General features: G+C 45.1%; 1 protein-coding gene across 6 annotated transcripts in view; it reads left to right on the forward strand.

The window, feature by feature from the left end:
* The window catches only part of UNK (unk zinc finger), a 67,488-nt gene that overhangs the window by 15,474 nt on the left and 28,962 nt on the right, over positions 1-23,052 (forward strand). For 5 of the 6 annotated variants that reach the window (XM_075119277.1, XM_075119278.1, XM_075119280.1 and 2 more), the window contains exons 2-8: positions 8,766-9,028; positions 15,104-15,313; positions 16,942-17,118; positions 17,570-17,700; positions 17,830-17,965; positions 19,676-19,793; positions 20,943-21,027. In XM_075119277.1, coding sequence (XP_074975378.1) covers positions 8,814-9,028; positions 15,104-15,313; positions 16,942-17,118; positions 17,570-17,700; positions 17,830-17,965; positions 19,676-19,793; positions 20,943-21,027 — 1,072 coding nt within the window. In that variant the 5' untranslated portion in view covers positions 8,766-8,813. The remainder of the gene's footprint in view (positions 1-8,765; positions 9,029-15,103; positions 15,314-16,941; positions 17,119-17,569; positions 17,701-17,829; positions 17,966-19,675; positions 19,794-20,942; positions 21,028-23,052) is intronic. The other variant, XM_048818170.2, reaches the window with a different exon arrangement.

The following is a 23,052-nucleotide window of genomic DNA, read 5'->3' on the forward strand; positions in this document are numbered from 1 at the left end:
TCCTCTGCCCTTACCCAACCCCCTTACCATGCTGCTCAGAGCAGTATGTCTGGCAGCTGCTCCGCCCGGCCATAGCTAGACATGCTGCTGCTCTGCGCTGCAGGAGCGCACAGCCCCACTGCCCAGAGCACTGCCCGCATGGCGGCATGGCTGCGGGGAAGGGGCTAGCCTCCCCAGCCAGGAGTTCAGGGGCCGGGCAGGACGGTCCCGCAGACCGGATGTGGCCTGCGAGCCGTAGTTTGCCCACCTCTGGAAAAGGAGGACTGAGACTAGAGAAGAACTTTGGGGGGGTGAGGTGAGGGGACTTACTGAAAGGATTTGGGAGGTGAGGGTTGGGGGTGCATGACAGGGAGGTAGGGCTTGGGTTTTTTATGGTGTGGGAAGGAGAAGAGTTTGGAAAAGTTGTTTGCTTGTCTCCTTTGACTTCCAGAGTCCTCCAACTCTTCTCACTTCAGTTTTCTATATTCCCTTGTCCCAACACACAGACGGTTGGCACACCCTCCCTTCTTCAGGGCCGGCTCCATAGCCCACTGAAGTTAGTGGGAGTCTTTCTGTTGATGTGAAAGGGCTTTGAATCAGGCCTTTAATGAGGAATTTAGGGATCACCTGCCTTGATGCGCTACCAGCCCACTTCCCTGATTTGAGATCACCCCACCAGGCTTCGGCATGCCTCATTTGTTACACCCAGTGCAAACATGATACACTGTAGCATTTGGCAGGCAGTGCATGGCATTAAGAAAGCTGGATCCTGTAATACTGTAAGGTGGGGAGAGGAGTATTGGATAGTATGGAGGCACACAGCCAAAGGGCAGAAAGAGCTTGGCCAGTCAGTAGATTATAGTGAAAGTGGGACAAAGCCCAGGTTTCACTATAATCAATCAGGGCCAGGGGTGAAAGTAACTTAAAGGATTTACCGGTTCTCCAGAGTCCTTAGGAGGGGGAGGGGCCTCAACCGGAAGAGGCGGGGTCTTTACATCCCCAGGCCCTTTAAATCAAGTAAAGGGCCCGGGGCTGGGACTGTGCTAGCAGCACCTGGGAGCCTCGAGCCCTTTAAATCACCCCGGAGTTCCCAGCTGCAGAGGCGGCTGGGAGCGCTGGGGCTCGGGGGTGATTTAAAGGGCCCCAGGGCTCCAGTAGCTCGGGTGGCAATTTAAAGGGCTCCAGAGGGTAGCAGCAGTGGGAGCCCCGGGCCCTTTAAATCGCCACCCAAGCCCTGCTGCCAGCACCCTGGGATAGCAGTGGCAGCCGGGGGCTCTGGTGGTGATTTAAAGGGCCAGGGGCTCCTGGCTGCTGCTACTGCAGCAGAGCCGCGGGCCCTTTAAATTGTAGCTGTGACCCCCGGGGCTCCAGCAGCAGGGCTCTGGTGGCAATTTAGAGGGCCTGGGGCTCCAGATGCTGCTGGGAGCCCCAGGCCCTTTAAATTGCTGCCTGGGGACGCCGATCCGCCCTGGTACGGCGCACAGGCTCTTGCTGGTACACCATACGGGGGCGTACCGGCTTACTTTCACCTCTGATCAGGGCATCATAAACATAGTCAAGTCTTTTCCAGTAAACTGGGACAGCAGTCACCCTGCAGTGATGGGTGAAAGTACCACATTAAGAGGGAACAAAGGCCAGGTTTAAGCTAAAAAGGTAGTTTGACCCAGCTGTGTTACTTGGAGGAGTGTAAAATCCATACTCCTGAGCAATGTAGTTAAGCCAGCCTATCCCCTGGTGTAGACAGCTTTAGGTCAATGAAAGAATTCTTCTGTCAACTTAGCTACTGTCTTTCGGGGAGGTGGATTAACTACAGAGACGGGAGAACCCCTCCCATTGCTGTAATGTATGTCTACACTGAAGTGCTACAGTGGTGCAGCTGCAGTAGCAGTTTAAATGTAGACAAAGCCGAAGTCAGTTTGCCTTTTAGCCTTCTTCCTGTGGAAAGTCCTTTCAAATGAATGGAGTACCCAGCCCCCATTGGATGTTTCTGGTAAGAACATCAGCAACAAAATAGTTAACATTGATATTTAAATTTGTCATAATTGGGCTTTAGACTTAATGCTATGTTGAGAGGAATGGGGAGCATCTCACCCTTCTCTGAGGAACAGCCGTGTTAGTCTGTATTCGCAAAAAGAAAAGGAGTACTTGTGGCACCTTAGAGACTAACCAATTTATTTGAGCATGAGCTTTCGTGAGCTACAGCTCACTTCATCAGATGTTTACCGTGGAAACTGCAGCAGACTTTATATACACACAGAAATCATGAAACAATACCTCCTCCCACCCCACTGTCCTGCTGGTAATAGCTTATCTAAAGTGATCAACAGGTGGGCCATTTCCAGCACAAATCCAGGTTTTCTCACCCTCCACCCCCCCACACAAATTCACTCTCCTGCTGGTGCTAGCCCATCCAAAGTGACAACTCTTTACATAATCAAGTCGGGCTATTTCCTGCATAGATCAAGGTTTTCTCACATCCCCCCCACCCCCATACACACACAAACTCACTCTCCTGCTGGTAATAGCTCATCTAAACTGACCACTCTCCAGGTTTAAATCCAAGTTAAACCAGAACATCTGGGGGGGGGGGGGGTAGGAAAAAACAAGAGGAAACAGGCTACCTTGCATAATGACTTAGCCACTCCCAGTCTCTATTTAAGCCTAAATTAATAGTATCCAATTTGCAAATGAATTCCAATTCAGCAGTTTCTCGCTGGAGTCTGGATTTGAAGTTTTTTTGTTTTAAGATAGCGACCTTCATGTCTGTGATTGCGTGACCAGAGAGATTGAAGTGTTCTCCGACTGGTTTATGAATGTTATAATTCTTGACATCTGATTTGTGTCATTTATTCTTAATAAATGGACACAAATCAGATGTCAAGAATTATAACATTCATAAACCAGTCGGAGAACACTTCAATCTCTCTGGTCACGCAATCACAGACATGAAGGTCGCTATCTTAAAACAAAAAAACTTCAAATCCAGACTCCAGCGAGAAACTGCTGAATTGGAATTCATTTGCAAATTGGATACTATTAATTTAGGCTTAAATAGAGACTGGGAGTGGCTAAGTCATTATGCAAGGTAGCCTGTTTCCTCTTGTTTTTTCCTACCCCCCCCCCCCCCCCAGATGTTCTGGTTTAACTTGGATTTAAACCTGGAGAGTGGTCAGTTTAGATGAGCTATTACCAGCAGGAGAGTGAGTTTGTGTGTGTATGGGGGTGGGGGGGATGTGAGAAAACCTTGATCTATGCAGGAAATAGCCCGACTTGATTATGTAAAGAGTTGTCACTTTGGATGGGCTAGCACCAGCAGGAGAGTGAATTTGTGTGGGGGGGTGGAGGGTGAGAAAACCTGGATTTGTGCTGGAAATGGCCCACCTGTTGATCACTTTAGATAAGCTATTACCAGCAGGACAGTGGGGTGGGAGGAGGTATTGTTTCATGATTTCTGTGTGTATATAAAGTCTGCTGCAGTTTCCACGGTAAACATCTGATGAAGTGAGCTGTAGCTCACGAAAGCTCATGCTCAAATAAATTGGTTAGTCTCTAAGGTGCCACAAGTACTCCTTTTCTTTTCACCCTTCTCTGACACAATAACACTTTCTGGTTACATTTTGAAGCCATCATTACAGCCAGAAAGACTAGAAATGTAATCTTGTTTCAAATGAAAGCTTATATTGTGCAGAAAACATTGGGGATATAAAAACAAAAAAACCTTGAATCTTGTAAATATTCAGAAATTCAGCACAGGTGGCTTTCTAGTGACCAGACCAAAGGGAAATAAGATCTAATAAAGTACAATAAAATAAAAGATTCAACCCATTCCTGTTGGATTGCCTTTACTATATTTCCACCCACCAAACCACTTGGGGGTCTGGAACATCAGTACTTTTCTGACACTGATGTTTCTATTTAAACTTCCTTTGAAAGGCAGTGGAGGAGCAATGATGGCCACCTTTCTAAAATCAAAGGCTTTGAGTCGATGTAAGTCTAGTTATCCCCTCCCCTGGAAGATCCCTTTGCTGTTGGATGATCCAGGTACCTGAATTACCTCCATCATCAGCCCTATTTCATAATGTCACCATGTAGCTTTGGCCTATCACTAGGGCCTGTTTGTCCACCTTGAGAATACTTCACATGTCTATAGTGTTTTTCTTCTTAGGAACTTGGCATGCTTTACAAACAGCAAGCCTCACAACAATTCTTATGCGTTAGGAAAGTAACTCCATTCACAGATGGGAAAACTGAGAAACAAAGGCTAAGGCCTAAAATTTTTTAAATGTCCATTAATCTTTGAATCCTGAATTTGTTGGTGTCCAGATTAATGCTGCTTTGGCCTGGTGTTTCAAATGTGAAATTCTGGTCTTTTAAGGGCCTTTTCCTGCCTCCACAACTCAAGATTCTTCTGGGTCCCCTCCTTCCATGCTCTGCCCACTCAAATGGTTTTGGCCCAATCCTGCAAATACTTAAGCACATGCATAACTTTCCTTACATGTGTAGTGCCATAAACTTAACTATGTTCTTGAAATACACATGTCAAAATTCTCTCAAAAATATATTGTCTAAGTGGAGAGGAAAAATTTGCATGAGTGGGGAAAAGCCATGAAGCCTACAATTTTTTATGTTTAAGGTTAGCATTCATTTTTGTAAATGCAGAAATCTATATATCTTTTTGAGTTGTGCACAGGGTAAACAGATATGCTGCTGCCCGATTGATTCAGTCCTTTCAGGCCATATCTTTGACTGGGATAGAAGGTGTAATGTTATGTTAGTTAGTAGCATTCTGAATGGATATGAGCAGGGCTAGAATGTATTTGTCAAGGCCAGAGAAAAAGATGGTGTAGTAATCGAGACGATAAGATAAGAGCCTAGATGAGGGTTTTAGCTGTGTGGATGTATAGGAAAGGCTGTCTCTTTGAGATGTTATGCAGAACTGGCAAGATTTAGGCCTAGCCTAGATGTAAAGAACTCAAGCGGCAGATGAGGTGTGGTTACAGGCCTGAGTGATGGGCAGGGTGGTGGTGGTGTCCACAGTAACAGAAGAAAAGAGGCAGGGGAAAGGGCTTGAGGGAAAGATTAAGAGCTCTGTTTTAGTCATGTTGAGTTTGAGCTAATGACTAGACATCCACTAGGAGATGCCAGAGAGAGAGAGAGGCTGAGATTTGAGTTAGGGCAGAAGGAGACAGGCCTGAAGTAAAGTGATAGATCTGAGTGCTTCTATTAAATCTATTAACCCAAACAGTCTGTGAGATTGGACTACAAAGCTGGGGAAGTATCTAACCCCTTCTCTACATTAGACCATGAACCATGATGGCTCAACTGTTCTTAAAGTTCTACAAAACAATTTGTGTTAAGGGACCAGTAGCCCCTGACAGTTAAAACACATCAGCCTGGCAATGTGGGTAATACTGAATTATTTCTAAATTGTGCCTCAAAGCAGGTTTAGCACAATTCATAAATACTAAATAATACTAAATATTAAATACTAATAAACATGGTTACATTTTCTTGCAAATATTTTATCACCTTAAATTCGGAGTGATTAAAAAATCTAGCGTTTTGTTTATTTTATAATGAAATGTGCAGTAACTGTGTCCCCTGACGTGATTGATCTTGTAGACAAAACTGGTTTGTGCTAGTGTAACCCACACATCGCCTGGGTGTGGTGTTGTGACCCATCCAGTGCAACTGAGACCATTGAGAGAGAAAGAGAGAATGCGTATGCTGTACAGCCTTAGCTAAGTGGCTCTTAGGTCTACAGTACGCGGTTATTTTGGAATTAGCCGAGTTAACTCGAAATAAAACTGGTTCCGTCCACACGACCAAACCTGTTTTTTCGATTTAAAGGGTTCTTTACTCCGATTTCTGTACTCCACCTCGGCAAGTGGAGTAGCGCTAAAATCGAGATCGCAATTCCGAGTTACAGGTACTGTGGACACAATTGGACGATATTGGCCTCTGGGAGCTATCCCAGAATGCTCCCTTGTGACCGCTCTGGACAACACTCTGAACTCCGATGCACTAGCCAGGTAGGCAGTAGAAGCCCTGGGAACTTTTGAATTTCCTGTTTGGTCACCATCAGCACAGGTGACCATCAGCACAGTCCACCATCACAGGCGACCATGCAGAGTCCACCATCTCAAGAGACCACGCAGTCCCGGATTTGCAGATGAGCTCCAGCATGGTCCGAACGGGAGATACTGGATCTCATTGCATGTTGGGCAGACGAATCTGTTATGGCAGAACTACTTTCCAAAAAAAGGAACGCAAATATGTACGTTAAAGTCTCCAGGGCCATGACGGAAAGAGGCTACTCCAGGGACACAGAACAGTGTCGTACAAAAATCAAAGAGCTCAGGCAAGCGTACCAAAAAGCCAGGGAGGCGAATGGGCGCTCTGGGTCACAGCCCCATACATGCCGCTTCTACCGTGAGCTGCATGCAATTATGGGGGGTGACGACACCAGTACCCTACCACTGTCCTTGGACACCTGCAAGGGGGGAGTAGCACGGAGCGAGGAGGATGAGTTTTGGAGGACGAAGAGAAGGAGGAGGAGGACAGTGCACAGGTGGCAAGTGGAGAATCTGTTTTCCCCCCTAGCCAGGAACTATTCTTAACGCTGGAGCCAGTAGCCTTCCCCTACTCCCAAAGCATGCTCCCGGACCATGACCCTGGAGAAGGCACTTCTGGTGAGGTGAGAGCTTGATCAGAGCCACGCGGTGGGGTTGGGGGGAAACCCAGCCGCTCTGGGCTGTTCGTATTTAGTTTAAAGGGCTCATCCCTTCTCAGAGCCTCATCGGAGCCACACTGGGCTGTTCGCACTTAGTTTAAAGGGTTCATCCCTGCTCAGAGCCTCATCGGAGCCCCGCGGTGTGTGTGTGTGTGGAGGGGTGTTGTGTGAAGCAATCATCCCAGAGAGTCCACAGGCTGCCTGCAAGCTGAATTCTGTTGCCTGGCCGCATGTGATGGCTTACTCACACCAAAGTGGCAGGCACTTCAGTATAAGAGGCAAAATGAGACCTTGTACAGAAAGAACATGTGCTGTGTACTATGAATTGCCTGTTTCACTGAGAAACAGTGTCCCCTTTGTTCTCTAAAATGTATCTTTTAAAATACTACCCTCCCTTTTTCTCCTCCTGCAGCAGGTGCAAATGTTTCAATGCGGCCCCTATCTATTCTGTCCCAGAGGCTGGTCCAGATTAGAAGGCAGAAAAAACGAACAAGGGACGACATGTTTGCTGAGCTCATGCAGTCCTCCTGCACTGATAGGGCCCTGACGACATGTTTGCTGAGCTCATGCAGTCTTCCCATACTGATAGGGCCCAGTTGAATGCATGGAGGCAAACAATTGCGGAGTCGCATAAAGCATTACATGAATACGAAGAGAGGAGGGACATGCGCGATGAGAGCAGGCAGGATGCTATGGTCAAGCTCATGGGGGAGCAAACTGACATGCTCCACTGTGTGGTGGATCTAATGCGGGAAAGGCAGCAAGACCACAGATTGCCGCTGCAGCCCCTGAATAACTGCCCTCCCTCCTCCCCAAGTTCCATAGCCTCCTCACCCAGATGCCCAATAACATGGGGGGAGGCTATGGGGACCCACACAGTCAACCCCAGAGGATTGCACAAGCAGCAGAAAGCTGGCATATCCTAAATTTTTCTTTGGTTTCTGGACTTGTCCTTCCCTCCTCCTCCACCCCCCAACCCAATACACCCCCTCTCCCATCTAGCTTCTGATTTCTCTCAACGTGCAACAAATAATAAAGAACGTTTTTTAAACAATTGTGACCTTATTTCCTTTCATATATATATAGAGAGAGGGGGCTGGTAACTTTAAGAGAAACAAACACAACTCTCACACTGTACCCTGGCCGGTCATGAAACTGGCTTTCAAAGCTTCTCTGATGTGCAGTGCGCCCTGCTGCGCTCATCGAATCGCCCTGTTGTCTGGCTCTGCGAAACTGGCCGCCAGGCGAGTTGCCTCAACCTCTTACCCCGCCATAAACGTCTTCCCCTTACTCTCACAGATATTGTGGAGCACACAACAAGCAGCAATTACAATTGGAATATTGGTTGTGCTGAGATCTAACTGAGTCAGTAAACTGCGCCAGCGCGCTTTCAAACGTCCAAACACACATTCTACCACCATTCTGCACTTGCTCAGCCTATAGTTGAACTGCTCCTTACTACTGTCCAGGGTGCCTGTGTACGGCTTCATGAGCCATGGCTTTAAGGGGTAGGCTGGGTCCCCGAGGATAACAATAGGCATTTCAACATCCACAACAGTAATTTTCTGGTCTGGAAAGTAAGTTCCTTCCTGCAGCTGTTCAAACAGAGCAGAGTTCCTGAAGATGCGAGAATCATGTGCCTTTCCTGGCCATCCCACGTTGATGTCGGTGAAAGGTCCCTTGTGATCCACCCCAGTGCTTGCAGCACCATGGAAAAGTACCCCTTGCAGTTTATGTACTGGCTGCCCCGGTGTTCCGGTCCCAAGATAGGGATATGCGTTCCGTCTATTGCCCTGCCGCAGTTAGGGAACCCCAGCGCATTAAAGCCATCCACAATGGTCTGCACATTTCCCAAAGTCACTACCCTTGATAGCAGCTGGTCAATGATTGTGTTGGCTACTTGCAGCACAGCAGCCCCCACAGTATATTTCCCCACTCCAAACTGATTCCCAACTGACTGGTAGCTGTCAGGCGTTACAAGCTTCCACAGGGCTATGGCCACTCGCTTCTCAACTGTGAGGGCTGCTCTCATTTTGGTGTCTTTGCGCTTCAGGGCAGGGGACAGCAAGTCACAAAGTTCCATGAAAGTGGCCCTACGCATATGAAAGTTTCTCAGCCACTGGGAATCATCCCATACCTGCAACACTATGCGGTCCCACCAGTCTGTGCTTGTTTCCTGGGCCCAGAATCGGCATTCCACAGCATGAACTTGGCCCAACAGCACCATGATCTCCCAATCGCCACATGCCGTGCCATCTGTGTCCATGTCCTCATCATTAAATCGCGCTGTCGTCGCTTCCTCGCCTGGTTTTGCAGGTACTGCACATGCTGCTGGATAACACGTGAGGCATTTACAATGGTCAAAACTGCAGCGGAGATCTGATCGGGCTCCATGGCTATGGCACCTGCACCGGTAATCCTGGAAAAAGGGCGTGAAATGTAGGAGAGCAGAGTTGGTGGCAGAAGCTGTACTGTTCAGTTCACGGTAGCCGAAAAGCGGCGGAAAATGGTTGTCTTCTGTGGCTTTCATGGAGGTGGGAGCCCAGGACAGACAACATGGAGAAGCTCGGAAGCGTGGCAGTAGCGGGAGAGCAGAGTTGGTGGTGGAAGCTGTGCTGCTCAGTTCACGATAGCAGAGTTGAGTTGGAGAGGTGAATTCATAGTAGCAGGAGAGCAGTGGTGCACCGTCTGCTGAAAGCAGTATGGCGTCTGCATGCCAAAAAGGCGTGAAACGATTGTCTGCCGTAGCTTTCTGATGACACACACCCAGAAACACCCGCGAGAATGTTTTTGCCCCATCATGCACTGGGAGTTTAACCCAGAATTCCAATGGGTGGCGGGGACTGCGGGAACTGTGGGATAGCTACCCACAGTGCACCGCTCCGACATTCAATGCTAGCTTTGGTAGTGTGGACACAATCTGCCGAATTCACGCACTTTAGTGGGGACACAGAAGACCGAATGTATAAAATAGCTTCCGAAAATTCAAGTAGAATAATTTTGAAATAATTTCGTAGACGTACCCTTAGGCAGTTCTTTTTTAGCTCATGTAGTAGAGGCTCATGCACTAAACACCAGAGGCCCCAGGTTTGATTCCGCCCAACGACGATCAGGATCTGTCGGTGTTACATTAGCTCGGTATAAACATGATTTGATTTTTCTCTGGAAACTGAACAAAACAGTCTTTAAACTGAGTTTAGAAATCATGTTTTAGCCCACACAGAAAACTAATCTAGAACATGGTTTCCAAATTCGTTTTAAACATAATCTGGCTTAATTTACCAAATTCATAGAATCATAGGACTGGAAGGGACCTCGAGAGGTCATCTAGTCCAGTCCCCTGTACTTGTGGCAGAACTAAGTATTATCTAGACCATTCCTAATTATATTAGCTTGAAATACTGCTTTCAACTGGTTCAGCAACAGGTTCAGTTTGACCCAGTGTCTTGAACTACATTGTTCTGATGGTCTCTTACTTGTTCTTCTGCTTGTTTAAAATGAAGAGTGGCTTTATGTGTTTGGTAGGAATGGTAAACAGTAACACCCTACTCAGCAGTCCTTTTGACTCAGCTAGCATTGTTACCGTTTTATTTATTTTGATTGTGTAAACCCCAAAAAGCATACTGCATGCTTTCCAAACACAGAGAATAACAGTCTGTTTCCTGAAGAGCTTACAATCTAAAAAGACATACAAAAGGTGTCAGAAAGGGACATGACAGATAATGCAAGCAAAGTGGATAGGTACATGTCTTATTTGTTCCATGATTGTTTGTTTGTTTGTTTCATAAATATAGGGATAGTTTATATGTAAAATGGGGCTAATAATGCTTCCCTACAACAAAGGGGTTTTGTAAAGTTTCTTGAGATCATTGGATTGGAAATGAGAAATGCAAAGTATCATTACTGTATTTCCTCTTCCTGCTTGGGAGCATCATTTGGCTGACCCTGTACTAAATAACCATTAGTTTGACCAACTGTTCTTAAATTTAGGGGTCATTCCAGAGATTCCTTATCTCAGCTCTGCCGAGAAATTGTCTATAGAGACCATTCTGATAACCTGAGGGCTCGTTTTGACACTGTACTCTCTCTCCAAAGATTCTCAACAGAGACAAAGAGCGCTGTAATGATTGCTTTGTGAGCTATTCCATTATGGCTAATGTGGTCGTGTGCATCTCTTCTGCAGCTCAAGAACACGTCAGAATACCAGCAATTCAGAATGTCTTTCCAAGCACCTCAAAACAAAGTGGATGTTTCTATCTGGGCTGGTTGAATGGCCTGTTTTTCATATTTTCCCAGTTGAACCAGATCTTGCTTCCTGGATCAAGACAGTGCATGGCTGTAGGAAGAATTTACCTTTCATTGTGGAGAAAGTTGTTTTCAGTGTTCCACTGGTTTGAAAAAAAACCTAGCCTTTGAATTTGCACCAAAACCAGTGATTGAAAGTCTTGGAATTTCTGAGCTATTCTGACAACCCTTATTTAGCTCTGTTGAGCTGTATTGCAGAAATGTTTATACACATTTGATGCATTTGGTATGGCGCTCAATGGTACCTGTTTTCAATGCTTGCTTTGAAAGTGAGAGATCATTTATTTAATAGACAGCATTAAAGAATGAGTTTCCAATGAAGTCAGTTAGGTGTTAAACACTTTTCTTGTGAACCATTTACTTATGTAATTATCTCTAATTTACATTATAATAAATGCATCTCCAGGGAACTTAGCCAATCATAAAATGCAATTAATTTTGAACTGTGGTTCAGCAACAGCCTACACTCCAGAGACTGTACTCCCTCGTCAGCATATGCATTTTTAAACTTCCCTGCTAAGCTAAAGCTGTTCAAATTCCTCTCCTCTCCATCTGTTCCATTCTTTATTTTAAAATAATATCAGTGCTCATACACAAGCAAGCTTACATCTAGAAGGCAGGGGTCCTGGGGCCCAGTACTGCGAGGTGCTCAGCTCCCTCAAATCTCATTAATTTCAGTGGAAGTTGAGAGGATTCAGCACTTTTCAGAAAGGTCACCTCAGGAATTACCGATCAAAAAGGGACTCTGGTCAGCACTGCTGACCAGGCCGTTAAAAGTCTGGTTGTCGCAGGGCTGGCAGGCTCTTTACCCAACTCTGCGCAGCATGTCCCTCCACAGCTCCTAGGTATAGGGACAGCCACAGTGGCTCAGCGCACTGCCCCTGTCCCGAACGCTGGCTCTGCAGCTTCCATTGGCCAGGAACCATGGCCAAGGGAAGCTGCAGGGGTGGCGCCTGCGGGCAGGGGCATTGGGCAGCACCCCCGTGGCAGCCCTTCTGCCTAGGAGCCAGAGGGATGTGATGCTGCTTCCCAGGAGCCGCCTGAGGTCAGCTCCACCTGGAGCCTGTACCCTGAGCTCCCTCCAGGAGCCTGCACCCCAGCACTCTGCCCCAGTCCTGAGCCCCCTCCCGCACCCAAACTTCCTCCCGAGTCCTAACCCCCTGCCCCAGCCCTGAGCCCCCTCCTGCACTCCGAACCCCTCAGCCCCAGCCAGGAGCCCACTCCTGCACCCTAAACCCCTCATCCCCAGCCTCACCTGACAGCCTGCACTCCACACCAGAGCCCTCACCCTCCCGCACTCCAAACCCCTCGGCCCCAGCCCAGAGCCCTCTCCTGCACCCCAAACCTCTCATCCTTGGTCCCAGCCGGAGCCCTCACCCCATCCTGTACCCCAACCGGGTGAAAATGAGCCCAAACCGGGTGAAAGTGAGCAAGTGACAGAGGGAGGGGGATGGAGTGAGTGGGGGGCAGGGCAAGGGTGTTCAGTTTTCTGCTATTAGAAAGTTGGCAACCCTATTGCTGACTGCCACAGGCTTGTACTGTGACATTGGACATATTACCTAGCCTCTCTGCTGCAGTTTCCTAATCTTTAAATTGAGGATAATATTATTTCATCATTGTGAAGCACTTGGAGATCTGTGGATGAAAAGGGCTATATGCTGCTATGTATTATTGTGAAAAAACATTCTAGGTATTGGCATTTAAGTGATCATGTTACTTCTCAAATTCTCATAACTAGCATAATTGGTTTTCCCAACCCAGATGAGTAGGCATTAGTGGACAGTCATTTTTCCCTAAGGCTCATTAGCATGATACAGCAACTGGGCTTGATCAGCTAAAACTTACATGTTTGATAAGGGTCAGCCCTTTACAAGGAGTGCATGTTCCTACAATGGCATGGAATTGTGCTGGCTTTCAAGCATGGCACAGCCTTTCTAGGCAATTGTTTTTCAACACAGTTGTCACAAACCTGGTTGAGGCATGGATCTCTTCTCAGAGGAGCAGGCCTTTTTAAAAACAAAAGTCGTAATAAACAAATTCTAGTCCATAGCGCACAGGTTCAGAAAATTCTTTTGACTTGCTTTATAACTATATGATATCTATAGTTATAACTCTGTTTGGTGTTACAGCAACACTAGCTTGCAAGGGTGTTTAAAAATGGTTTTGGACATAATAGAAAGCTCTAGAGCCCAATTTTCAGAAGTACTGAGTACCCACAACTGTAATGGAAGGCAATGGAATATGTGGGTGCTCCGCACCTCTGAAAATTAGGTCTTAAATGTGTATAGGGCCAAAAGATTTGGAAGTGAATGGTTGGGAAAGCCTTTTACCTTTCTCAGTAGCAAAATCATCCTGCAGAAAACTCCTTGCCAGCAAGATTCTGGCCTCTGAAACTGAAAAGGCTTGGAATATGTTATGCATTTCTGAGGCCCTGTCCTTGCTGGGGAAAAGGCTATTTTTGAAATGTGTTAGCCACCATATTTTAATGATTTTTAAAACACACATTTCTCCTTGTACAGACACAGCCTGAGATTATTTTCTGCATCTTCAAGCATGTGGTGCATTTCTGTTTATTTAAAATCGACATTAAAAAGACAATAATAATTTAAGAGGGGAGTGAGCCCTTGACAAAGTTCAATACTTTTTATTTTCCTGCCTTATAGTGTATATGTGAATAAACCTCACAATCAATAATGATTTACTTGGACACAGTGATCTGACTGGGCTCTGGTTACAGGTTATTACAAAATATCACATTAGTCAAAACTCAGTAGCTGTGCTAAATTTATTAGGCACATAAGAATTGCCCTATTGGGTCAGGCTCAAGGGATGTCTATCCGAATATCCTGTCTCTGACAGTGGCCAGCACCACATGCTTGACAGGAAGGTGTAAGAACCCCACATTAGGTCTCATTCAGGTATGTAAACCATTTTTTAATCCTCTGCTGGCTGTTTTTGAGATTCAGTTGTTGCTGTATCTCCAACAGTGGCTCAAGACCTCTTTAGTTCTGAAGATAGAGAAGACATACAAATTTTAAAGGGACACTGTTAGGTTGTTTTGGCCTTAAAAATATGTAGGTCTTAAAAGGAAGAAAAATCCAACAAAATAGCCCTAAAAGCTCCTGTAAAATTAATGTTTATACTGTTTAAAAAATAATTTAAATATCATCTGGGTCTTTTACAGTCCAAATACTGCAACATTTTCTTAGCTAGGGCTTGATCCTGCTATGTGTGGAGCAGTCATGTGTGATGCTGAGCGCCTTCAACTCCGTTAGACTTCAAAGTGAGTTGAGGTTGCTCTGTAGGGTTACCAGTTTTGGTTGGATGTATTCCTGGAGGTTTCATCACATGACATAATCTTTAATTAAAGATGAATCCTTAATTCCTGGAGACTCCCGGACAATCCTGGAGGGGTGGCAACCTTAGTGCTCAGCAGCTGCTAGGATTGATTCCTTAGTGCAAAAGACCCGGATAGTGAAACTGGCTAGTTTTATTTTCACTGTCCAAGCTTTAGGAAAAAGCAAAAAGTAACCAGTCAGGACAAATGGAGAAAAATATATCTGTTTTTAAAAACTCTTTCAGTTGTAATAATCTGAGGCATTAAACCTGTCTTTACGGTGTGTTTATTTAACATGATTTTTAATCTGACTGTATCTCTTTAAGGGAAGAAAATCTCTTCCCACTCACACCTTTCAGAGTTAGGAGTGGAATTAGATAGAGCTGTATCTAAAAATACTGCTTGCTTACTAAATATTTAACTAGTTCACTAAGCATTCAGACAGCCCTCTTTTAAATGATACTTAAAATATAATAGGAAATTCTTTGTTGATTGCGGCTGCTTTTAGTGCTGATGTTTGAATTCCAAGTTTGAGTTGAGCGGCCTGGAAACTAATGTCTCCCTGCTACAGAAAACCAGCAGCTTCCAATCTTTTATTGCGAATTAAAACGGGGGAGGGTGTGGGAAAGACAGCCTGCATCTCTATGATGGATGCTGTGTAGTTTGGCATGGCCTCGGCTGAGTGAGTTGACGTGGACTCTGATGAATCTCCTTGTTCTAACCTCCTTCTCCTTGATTTCTGCCTGCAGTTACCTGAAGGAGTTCCGCACTGAGCAGTGCCCCCTTTTCGTGCAGCACAAATGCACGCAGCACCGGCCCTATACTTGCTTCCACTGGCACTTTGTCAACCAGCGTCGTCGCAGATCTATCCGCCGTCGGGATGGCACCTTTAACTACAGCCCTGACATTTACTGTACCAAATATGATGAAACCACAGGAATCTGCCCAGAAGGAGATGAGTAAGTAAAGTCTGCTCATTCCTACTTTCTGCCAGTCAGCTCTTGGGATCAGTCCAGGTGTTGATTCCAACCAGTAGTTTATAGAAACAAGACGCTTCAGCAAAGCAGCTTTTTAAGCTTAAGATCATTCAGAGTAACATAAGAATAGATATAAAAGCTGCAGTAGCAACCTCTGTATTTCAATCCTAAAGCTACTACTTCTAGGATTGAGAGAGAAGTTCACTCTCCATTACGTGTTCAGTCCTTGCATCTTCAGCAGAGTTTTGATAAGAACTGGACTGAATGGCCACCATGCAAACATCAAATTAGCTCATGGGAACTATCAGCTTGAGCTGGAATTGAACTGATGGCCCACTGGTGAAAAGCTCTGTGTCCTCTTACCTGTGCCCTGAACCATCCAGCCTCAACTTTTAAAATTATATAATTTAATTACCCTTTACTGATGCCTAGTGACCAGTAATACTTCACTAAAGCCATGGGAGGTACACAAGATGGAGAAACACTGTAGAATGCCATGATTTTCCTCATCAGTTGTTTGGTAGGTTCTATTGGAATAGAGAAATACTTTAGAAGATTATTGCTGCCGTGTGCTAAGGCAGGCCTCAGCCATGCAGGAGTGAACATGGAGAATATAGAATCAGAGACAAGATTATCTGTAGAGGAATAACAGCATATCTTGACTGTGGTCAAAATATAGACTGATGCAATTTCAGTTACGTTTCATGGTGCCAATATAAACAAAAAGGGTTAGACATGTCTGGAAAGTGGCAAATTCTGCTAATTGAATAAAAGATAAGGTAGGTGGAAGAGAATGAAACAATCCACCAGACCTGTGGTGTCAGTTTCTATTCAGATTATCTCTCATTAGTGGGGTGCTGGCTGGGCAGGTAATAGGATATGGAGTCTTTGACTTCCAGATCACTGGTTCATATTTGGCCCAGGTTAGTAGTGAATGAAACCATCTTACTGCTGTTGGTCCGTATCTTTGGATAGGTCCCACAAGTACATCAACTTCACTTATTTTTCTGGTTCTTTACATTTCTTACTGACAGGTTTGTGGATTTTTTTCCCCACTTTGGGTATGACTAAGATGCAGTAGGAAGAAAAAAATAAAGTGTTAGCTAAAATGATAGTGTTCTGTATTTCCTCCCTTGCCCCATGCTCTCCAGTGAGGGGTGTGTCTAGCTCTTGATGGACTGGCCCAGCCCACGGGCCCTGTAGTAGTATATTGGCAGGAAACAGTAACAGCTAGGAACCTAAATGAAAGGAGAGCTGCAGAGGAAATGTGTGTGCCATGTGATTTCCCCCATTCATCGCTAATATACCAGTAAAGCCTTGAGAGTGTTCTTGCTCTTTTCTGGATCCCTGACGCTCATTGGTCTATAGAATAATGAGCCTCTGAAGGCTTAAGGATCCAGTTGTTTGTCTGTGAGAGAAGCTGTTTTCTAGTATGCAGTGGCAGATTTAGGATTTAAAGAATGCTGCAAGGCATGATAAAAGAGAGGGGCAGGGTTAGTAAAATTGACAACAACAGCAGTCTTCATCATCAGCATGTCCTTTCATACTGGTGAGTCCACCCTGGCAACAAGAGTGTGACCAGAATTTGGCTCTCTTCCCCTATGCCTCAGGTGTCCATTCTTGCATAGAACTACTGGTGACACAGAGAGGAGATATCATCTGCGCTACTACAAAACTGGAATCTGCATCCATGAGACTGACTCCAAAGGAAATTGCACAAAGAACGGCCTCCACTGCGCCTTTGCTCATGGGCCTCATGACCTACGCTCTCCTGTTTACGACATCAGGTAGCAGAGGATGGAGTTTCACATTGGGGCTGTGCATGGAGGGGTGATCACTGGACCTGAATGGAAGGTCAGCTGATCAAAGAATATACACAAATGTAACAAAATACTGCTAAGTATCAGAGTGATGGCAATATTTCCCTCCCTAGCAAGGGAAAACACAAAAACCTCTTCAAAGAGGTTCCCCAAAAAGGGGGAAGCACGAGGCTAGTCGCACCCTGCTTGAGAACCCTGAAGGGGGTTCAAACTTATGAGGCTGAAATTCCCAGGGAATGAACTGCCAGTGTTTAATCACTTGTTTCTATGTATGTTATGGCAAAAGCCAGTAGACATCATGAACATACAACTACTTCGAAGTGCTGTAGCAATTGCTGTCTGACAAAATTGTAGACACGTGTATCTGTCTCTTCATCTGCTCTGTCTGCCTATTGTTCATTTAACTCTATTCCCGAAGGGAGCTTCAGGCTATGGAGGCTTTGCAGAACGGTCAGACCACATCAGAGGGTGGCATAGAGGGTCAATCTGCAGTCGCTGCTAGCCATGCTATGATAGAGAAAATACTCAGTGAGGAGCCAAGGTGGCAAGGTGAGTCCCTTAGGGTCTTGCAAGGGGGGCAATCCAGTGTGCTTGTAGTGCCCGCTCCCATCAAGGGCTTTTTCATAGTAAGCAAAGCACCTGCCATCTCCAAGTAACCTGTGGGACCTTCCTTCACAGACACAACGTATGTGTTGGGAAACTACAAGACAGAGCAATGCAAGAAACCCCCCCGTCTCTGTCGCCAGGGTTACGCCTGTCCCTACTACCACAACAGCAAAGATAGAAGAAGGAGTCCAAGAAAACACAAATACAGGTACCCTCATCCTGGGCCTTTCGTTTTCCAGCTTAGGAGTTCAGGGTTGGCGGAGGTCCCCAACCAAGGACTTTGGATTTGCTTCATTTTATACTGTTAGCCCTTCCTTAAACCCTGTTCTGACAGTTCTGCTGTGCTGAAGGGCTGGGTTAACATGCTAGTCCCCAGGCCTGGGGATTTGCCTTATAATTAGGATCAATAATGAATGCCTATAATAAACAAATAACTGTGTTCACCAAATCATGTTACAGCTCTGATCTACTCATTGTGGACAGAACCTGCATCTGGCTTCTCAATGATAACCATAATGAATTAAACAAAAAACTCATTTCAAAAAAGTGATGCAGGGTGAAAAAAAACTAAAAGGGCAATTTAGTCCCATTTGTAAACAAAACCACACGCTGCATGTAGGTCATGTTTTTATGGGCTTAACTGAGAGCAGGTAAATGTTTCAGAATTATCAGGCCATCTCATGTGTCTGATGATTGAGATTGAAAGGGGTTTGGGGAGATCACCAGTGCTGCCTGCTTTGCACTCCTCATTTGATTGTTAAAGAGTCCTGCAACTTAGGTTACAGGTGTTCACGTTGTTTTCCTGTCTCCTGACTCGTTATCATTGATGTGTCTTCGTGAATACAGTTTGTCCAGCTTAGTGGCTCTGATTTCCAAGAGCACAAAAGAACTTTTATTATGGCTTTGGGGGCTTTTCTTCAGTCCCCCTTAAAAATATCAAAACTGGCTGAAAACCATGGCAGGCAAATCATGAACAGTCTCATTTTCCTCCCCACGTTTTTGTCACAGATTTTTCCAATCAATTATAAAACCCCATAAAATCAAAGGAGTGTTAACCCATCACCTCGAGGACAAACATACACGCCATGAGAGTCCTCGGGTGCCATCCAGGGACTCTTCCTCCTATCTTCAACAGGTGCCCCCTCCCATCTTTCTGTCCCATCTTTGTGCCTTATTAGCAAGTATTGGAAGAGTTGAGGGTCCCCTACCAGTGCATGGAGAGCATCAGTATTCCTCCCACTTCTGTGCTGCCAGCCATCCTCCCCCAACAACTGATGTGGCTGTCTGCTCAGTCCCTGCTGCTGCTGTGATGGGCCTCCCCTGCAGTTTACTGAGGGAATGGGTAAGACCATATAGAACAGGGGGAGTGGGGCACATCAAGAGTGCAGACTGGGGAAACAGAAAAAGTTCCCAGCAGAGAGAAAGGAAACAGGCCTGCCTTTTCGCTAGTGACCCCACACAGCCAGTCTTCTACAGGGCCACAATGTAACCCTGGAAACTGACTAGCCTACAGTGCTATATGTTCTGGGATTAGCCAATTAACTTATTAACATTATATGAAGACCCAGTTCTGAAACAGAAAACAGATCCAGCATCTTTGACACTATCATATCACCTACAAATACAGTTAAACTGTTTTGGTTCAAGTCAGCATTTAGTCTGAGATGGTGAAAAAAAAAATCTCTTTAACTGGGCAATCTTTACAAGCCATAGAAGCTGCAGAGGTAGCAGGGAGGAAGCTGCATAGACACCAAGAAGTGAGTGCAGGAGAAGAAGCTGGGAGAGCAGCGTGTGTACAATGGAAGGGAGCAGTGGAGCCTGGCTCCCAGTTTGGGATGTTGGGGTGCCAGGAGGTAGGGCTGAGAATGACCAATACATGTTTGTGTTTGATGCATTCCACTACCCCTTCTTTATACAGATCTTCACCATGCCCCAGTGTGAAACATGGAGATGAGTGGGGAGACCCCAGTAAGTGTGAGAATGGGGACACATGCCAGTACTGCCACACTCGCACAGAGCAGCAGTTTCACCCAGAGGTATGGTAACCTGACCTTCCCATTTGACATCTTGCTATTTGAGAGGGAGAATTCCAGGGTTACAGGTGTTGATGGGCAGCAAGGGCCCAGCAAGCAGGCGGGGAATGGAGAGCTGCTTGCAACATGGTCCTTGGGTGCAGAAGCAGCGCATTTGAGGTGAGCTTGGACCACAGCTACTTGACAAGGGTCCCTTTTAGTCAAAAAAAAGACAATTTGGGGGGAAGGTAAAGAAGGTAAAGTTAGGGGGGAGGGAGAGCTCAGTGGTTTGAGCATTGGCCTGCTAAACCCAGGATTGTGAGTTCAATCCTTGAGGGGGGCCATTTAGGGATCTGGGGCAAAAATTGGGGATTGGTCCTGCTTTGAGCAGGGGGTTGGACTAGATGACCTCCTGAGGTCCCTTCAAACCCTGATATTCTATGATCCTAAGGAGGGGAAAAGAGTGTGTGTGAGAGAGAAAGAGAGGGTAAGTCCACAGTGTATCTCTGTGTATTGTAGATGTGTTGAATGGGTTCACAGGCGAACTACTACGAAAGTGATTTGTAATTGATAGTTGTTGTCAGTAACAGGTCCCCATGAACCAATTCTGAAAACGGCTTAACTGTTAGTGCAGACTGGCCCAAAGCTTTTCCAGAAGAATTACAGAAAGCATGTCACAGTCACACTTCACTTTATGGTGTTGAAAGTGGTTTTGTCTGGCCTACACTAGCAATGTCATTTTCCCCATCAGAGGAAGGAAGGACCCATTTCTGATAATGATTGTCAGTTATTGATCATTTTCTTAGAAAACAGGGGATCAGTTTTCTAGCCTGTCATTTATCGGTTATTCCCCTAACACTATAATTTACTATTGTTCCACACCCAGAGCTCCAACTGAAGTCATTGGGGACTGATGGTAAATGTTAACCCTTAGGTGACCGTTGCTGTCATGGGACAATTGTTGACTTTACCAGAACTCCAGTGGCTTTTCTTTCTTTAAAGCAAAGTGTTGAAATGGATGCTCTGAGATCTTTGTTTGTGTCTGTGATGGTAGTCTATGTTTCTGTCTCACTATTGAATCTGTTTTAGGCATTTCTCTGCCTGAGTCGCTATGCTCAGTCTTTTCTTACTATGTCTCTGTGTGTTGTGTTTTGTTTTGTTTTTTCTTCTCAGATCTACAAATCCACCAAGTGCAACGACATGCAGCAGTCTGGCAGCTGTCCTCGGGGACCCTTCTGTGCCTTTGCACATGTAGAACGTATGTTAGCTTCTTCTCTTATCTTTCAGTGATGCTTTAGCCATAAATAACTTTAGTTTGGTTCTCCAGGCCAGAGTAGATAGGACCACAAAGGGGAGAGCTTTCTTTGGTAGCTCATTTAAAGTCATGATGCCAATAGGAGGTGTGAGCACAGCTGAAGGCAGTAGATATTTTGTAGGGCTACAACCATGGTTACTCATTGCCTTCACTTTTGAAGCATCTTTCCCACTCTTGTATCTCACTAGGTCAGCTCTCCATACCCTCAGAATTATAAGGACTATAGTATAGAGAGAACACTGCCTTTCTTCTTCATATGGTTAAACTGGGACACAGTCAAGTTCAAAGCATATGAGTTCTTAAAAATCTTAGAATGTAATTTCTAACATGAGATTATTAACATTTAAAAATCAAATTTATTTTTACCATTTGTGTTTTTAATTTACATTTTATATCTTAACTGAGATTAGACAGTAAAAATAGATTTGTTTCTAGTCTAGTTTTGCCCCCTATAATTGGTAGCCAGGATCACCTGAGTTCTAATCCCAACTCCAAACACTGACTCCCTCTGCAGTTTTGGACAAGTCATAGACTTTAAAGCCAAAAGGGACCATCATGATCATCTAGAGCAGGGGTTCCCAAACTTGGTTTACGGCTTGTTCAGGGTAAGCCTCTGGTGGGCCACGAGACACTTTATTTACCTGAGTGTCCGCAGGTATGGCAGCTCGCAGCTCCCAGTGGCCGCGGTTCGCTGTTTCCAGCCAGGCCACCGCTTCCTGCAGCTCCCATTGGCTGGGAACGGCAAACTGGGGCCATTGGGAGCTGCGAGTGGCCATACCTGCGGACACTCAGGTAAACAAAGTGTCTTGTGGCCCTCCAGGGGCTTACCCTGAACAAGCCGCAAACCAAGTTTGGGAACCCCTGATCTAGAGTGACCTCCTGCACACTTCAACTTTCTCTGCATGTTTCTCTATGTATAAAGTAATAACAGTATTTTAGTTTGAGGATTAATTAATGGTTCGTAATATGCTTTGAAGATTAAAAGTGCTATATAAATACTAAGGAACGTTATTAGGCAGATTCTCTTGCTAATTCTCTTATACAGTATTAAATGATGCTCCAACATTTGAATCACAAATGCTTCACAAGAGTGTTTAAATCCAGATAGGAGCTGTTTTTATTAATATTTTTTAAAAACTGCACTAGTAAATTTTGTAAACTGTTTTCTAGAAAACCTCTGTACTTCCTGACAATGCCCCTTTAAAAGAGAGCAGAGAGTCTGTTGTTGGCTTGTTCTTCATATTTCTCTGGATGTAATAGAGTAGAGCCAAATGACTAGAATTGCTAGTTACAAATGTCTGTATGAATTTGGAATTCCATACTGGAAGGTGCTTTCATACATAACAGATAGAAAACTTGAATTCCGTTCCCTTTCAGTTTCTTTGTCATAATTCTGGTTGATAAATTTGGTTATTACTGTCGATACTTGCATTTATAAATGAGGGTTAGCTCTTTCACATCCCATTGTTCCTATTCGATTCTGCACTCAAGTTGCAATGCGGAATTTTTGGTAGTCGGAGCAGACTTGTTGTGAGCCACTAGAATTGGGCTCTAATCCTTGCTCTGAGACTGATTCACTGCATGACCTTGTGCAAATCTCTTTGTGCCCTGATTTGCCCATCTAAAAGTGAAAATAATAATTTCTGTCTTGACGGAAGTGTAATGAGGCTTAATTCATTACTATATGTGAAGTGCTTTGAGATCCACAGATGGAAGCCCCTATAAAAAGGAAAATAAGATCATGTCCAAGAACATCTAAATCTCTTGGAAATCATCCTGATGAATTTCACGAGTGATAGCCATTTGTTGCTGAGGGCTGTATAATGTTTTAAATCAGTGCAGCGAAACCCTGAACTGTTTTCCTGGGTATTTATGATGTTTAAAGGGAAGGGGGCAATTCCATAGCCTTGTACACACATTACCATTTTCTGTAATGGTGGGTGTTGAGGACTTACGGAAACGTATCTA

Source organism: Caretta caretta, chromosome 14 (genome assembly GCF_965140235.1).
Source record: "Caretta caretta isolate rCarCar2 chromosome 14, rCarCar1.hap1, whole genome shotgun sequence".
In the NCBI taxonomy this organism is placed as follows: Eukaryota; Metazoa; Chordata; order Testudines; family Cheloniidae; genus Caretta; species Caretta caretta.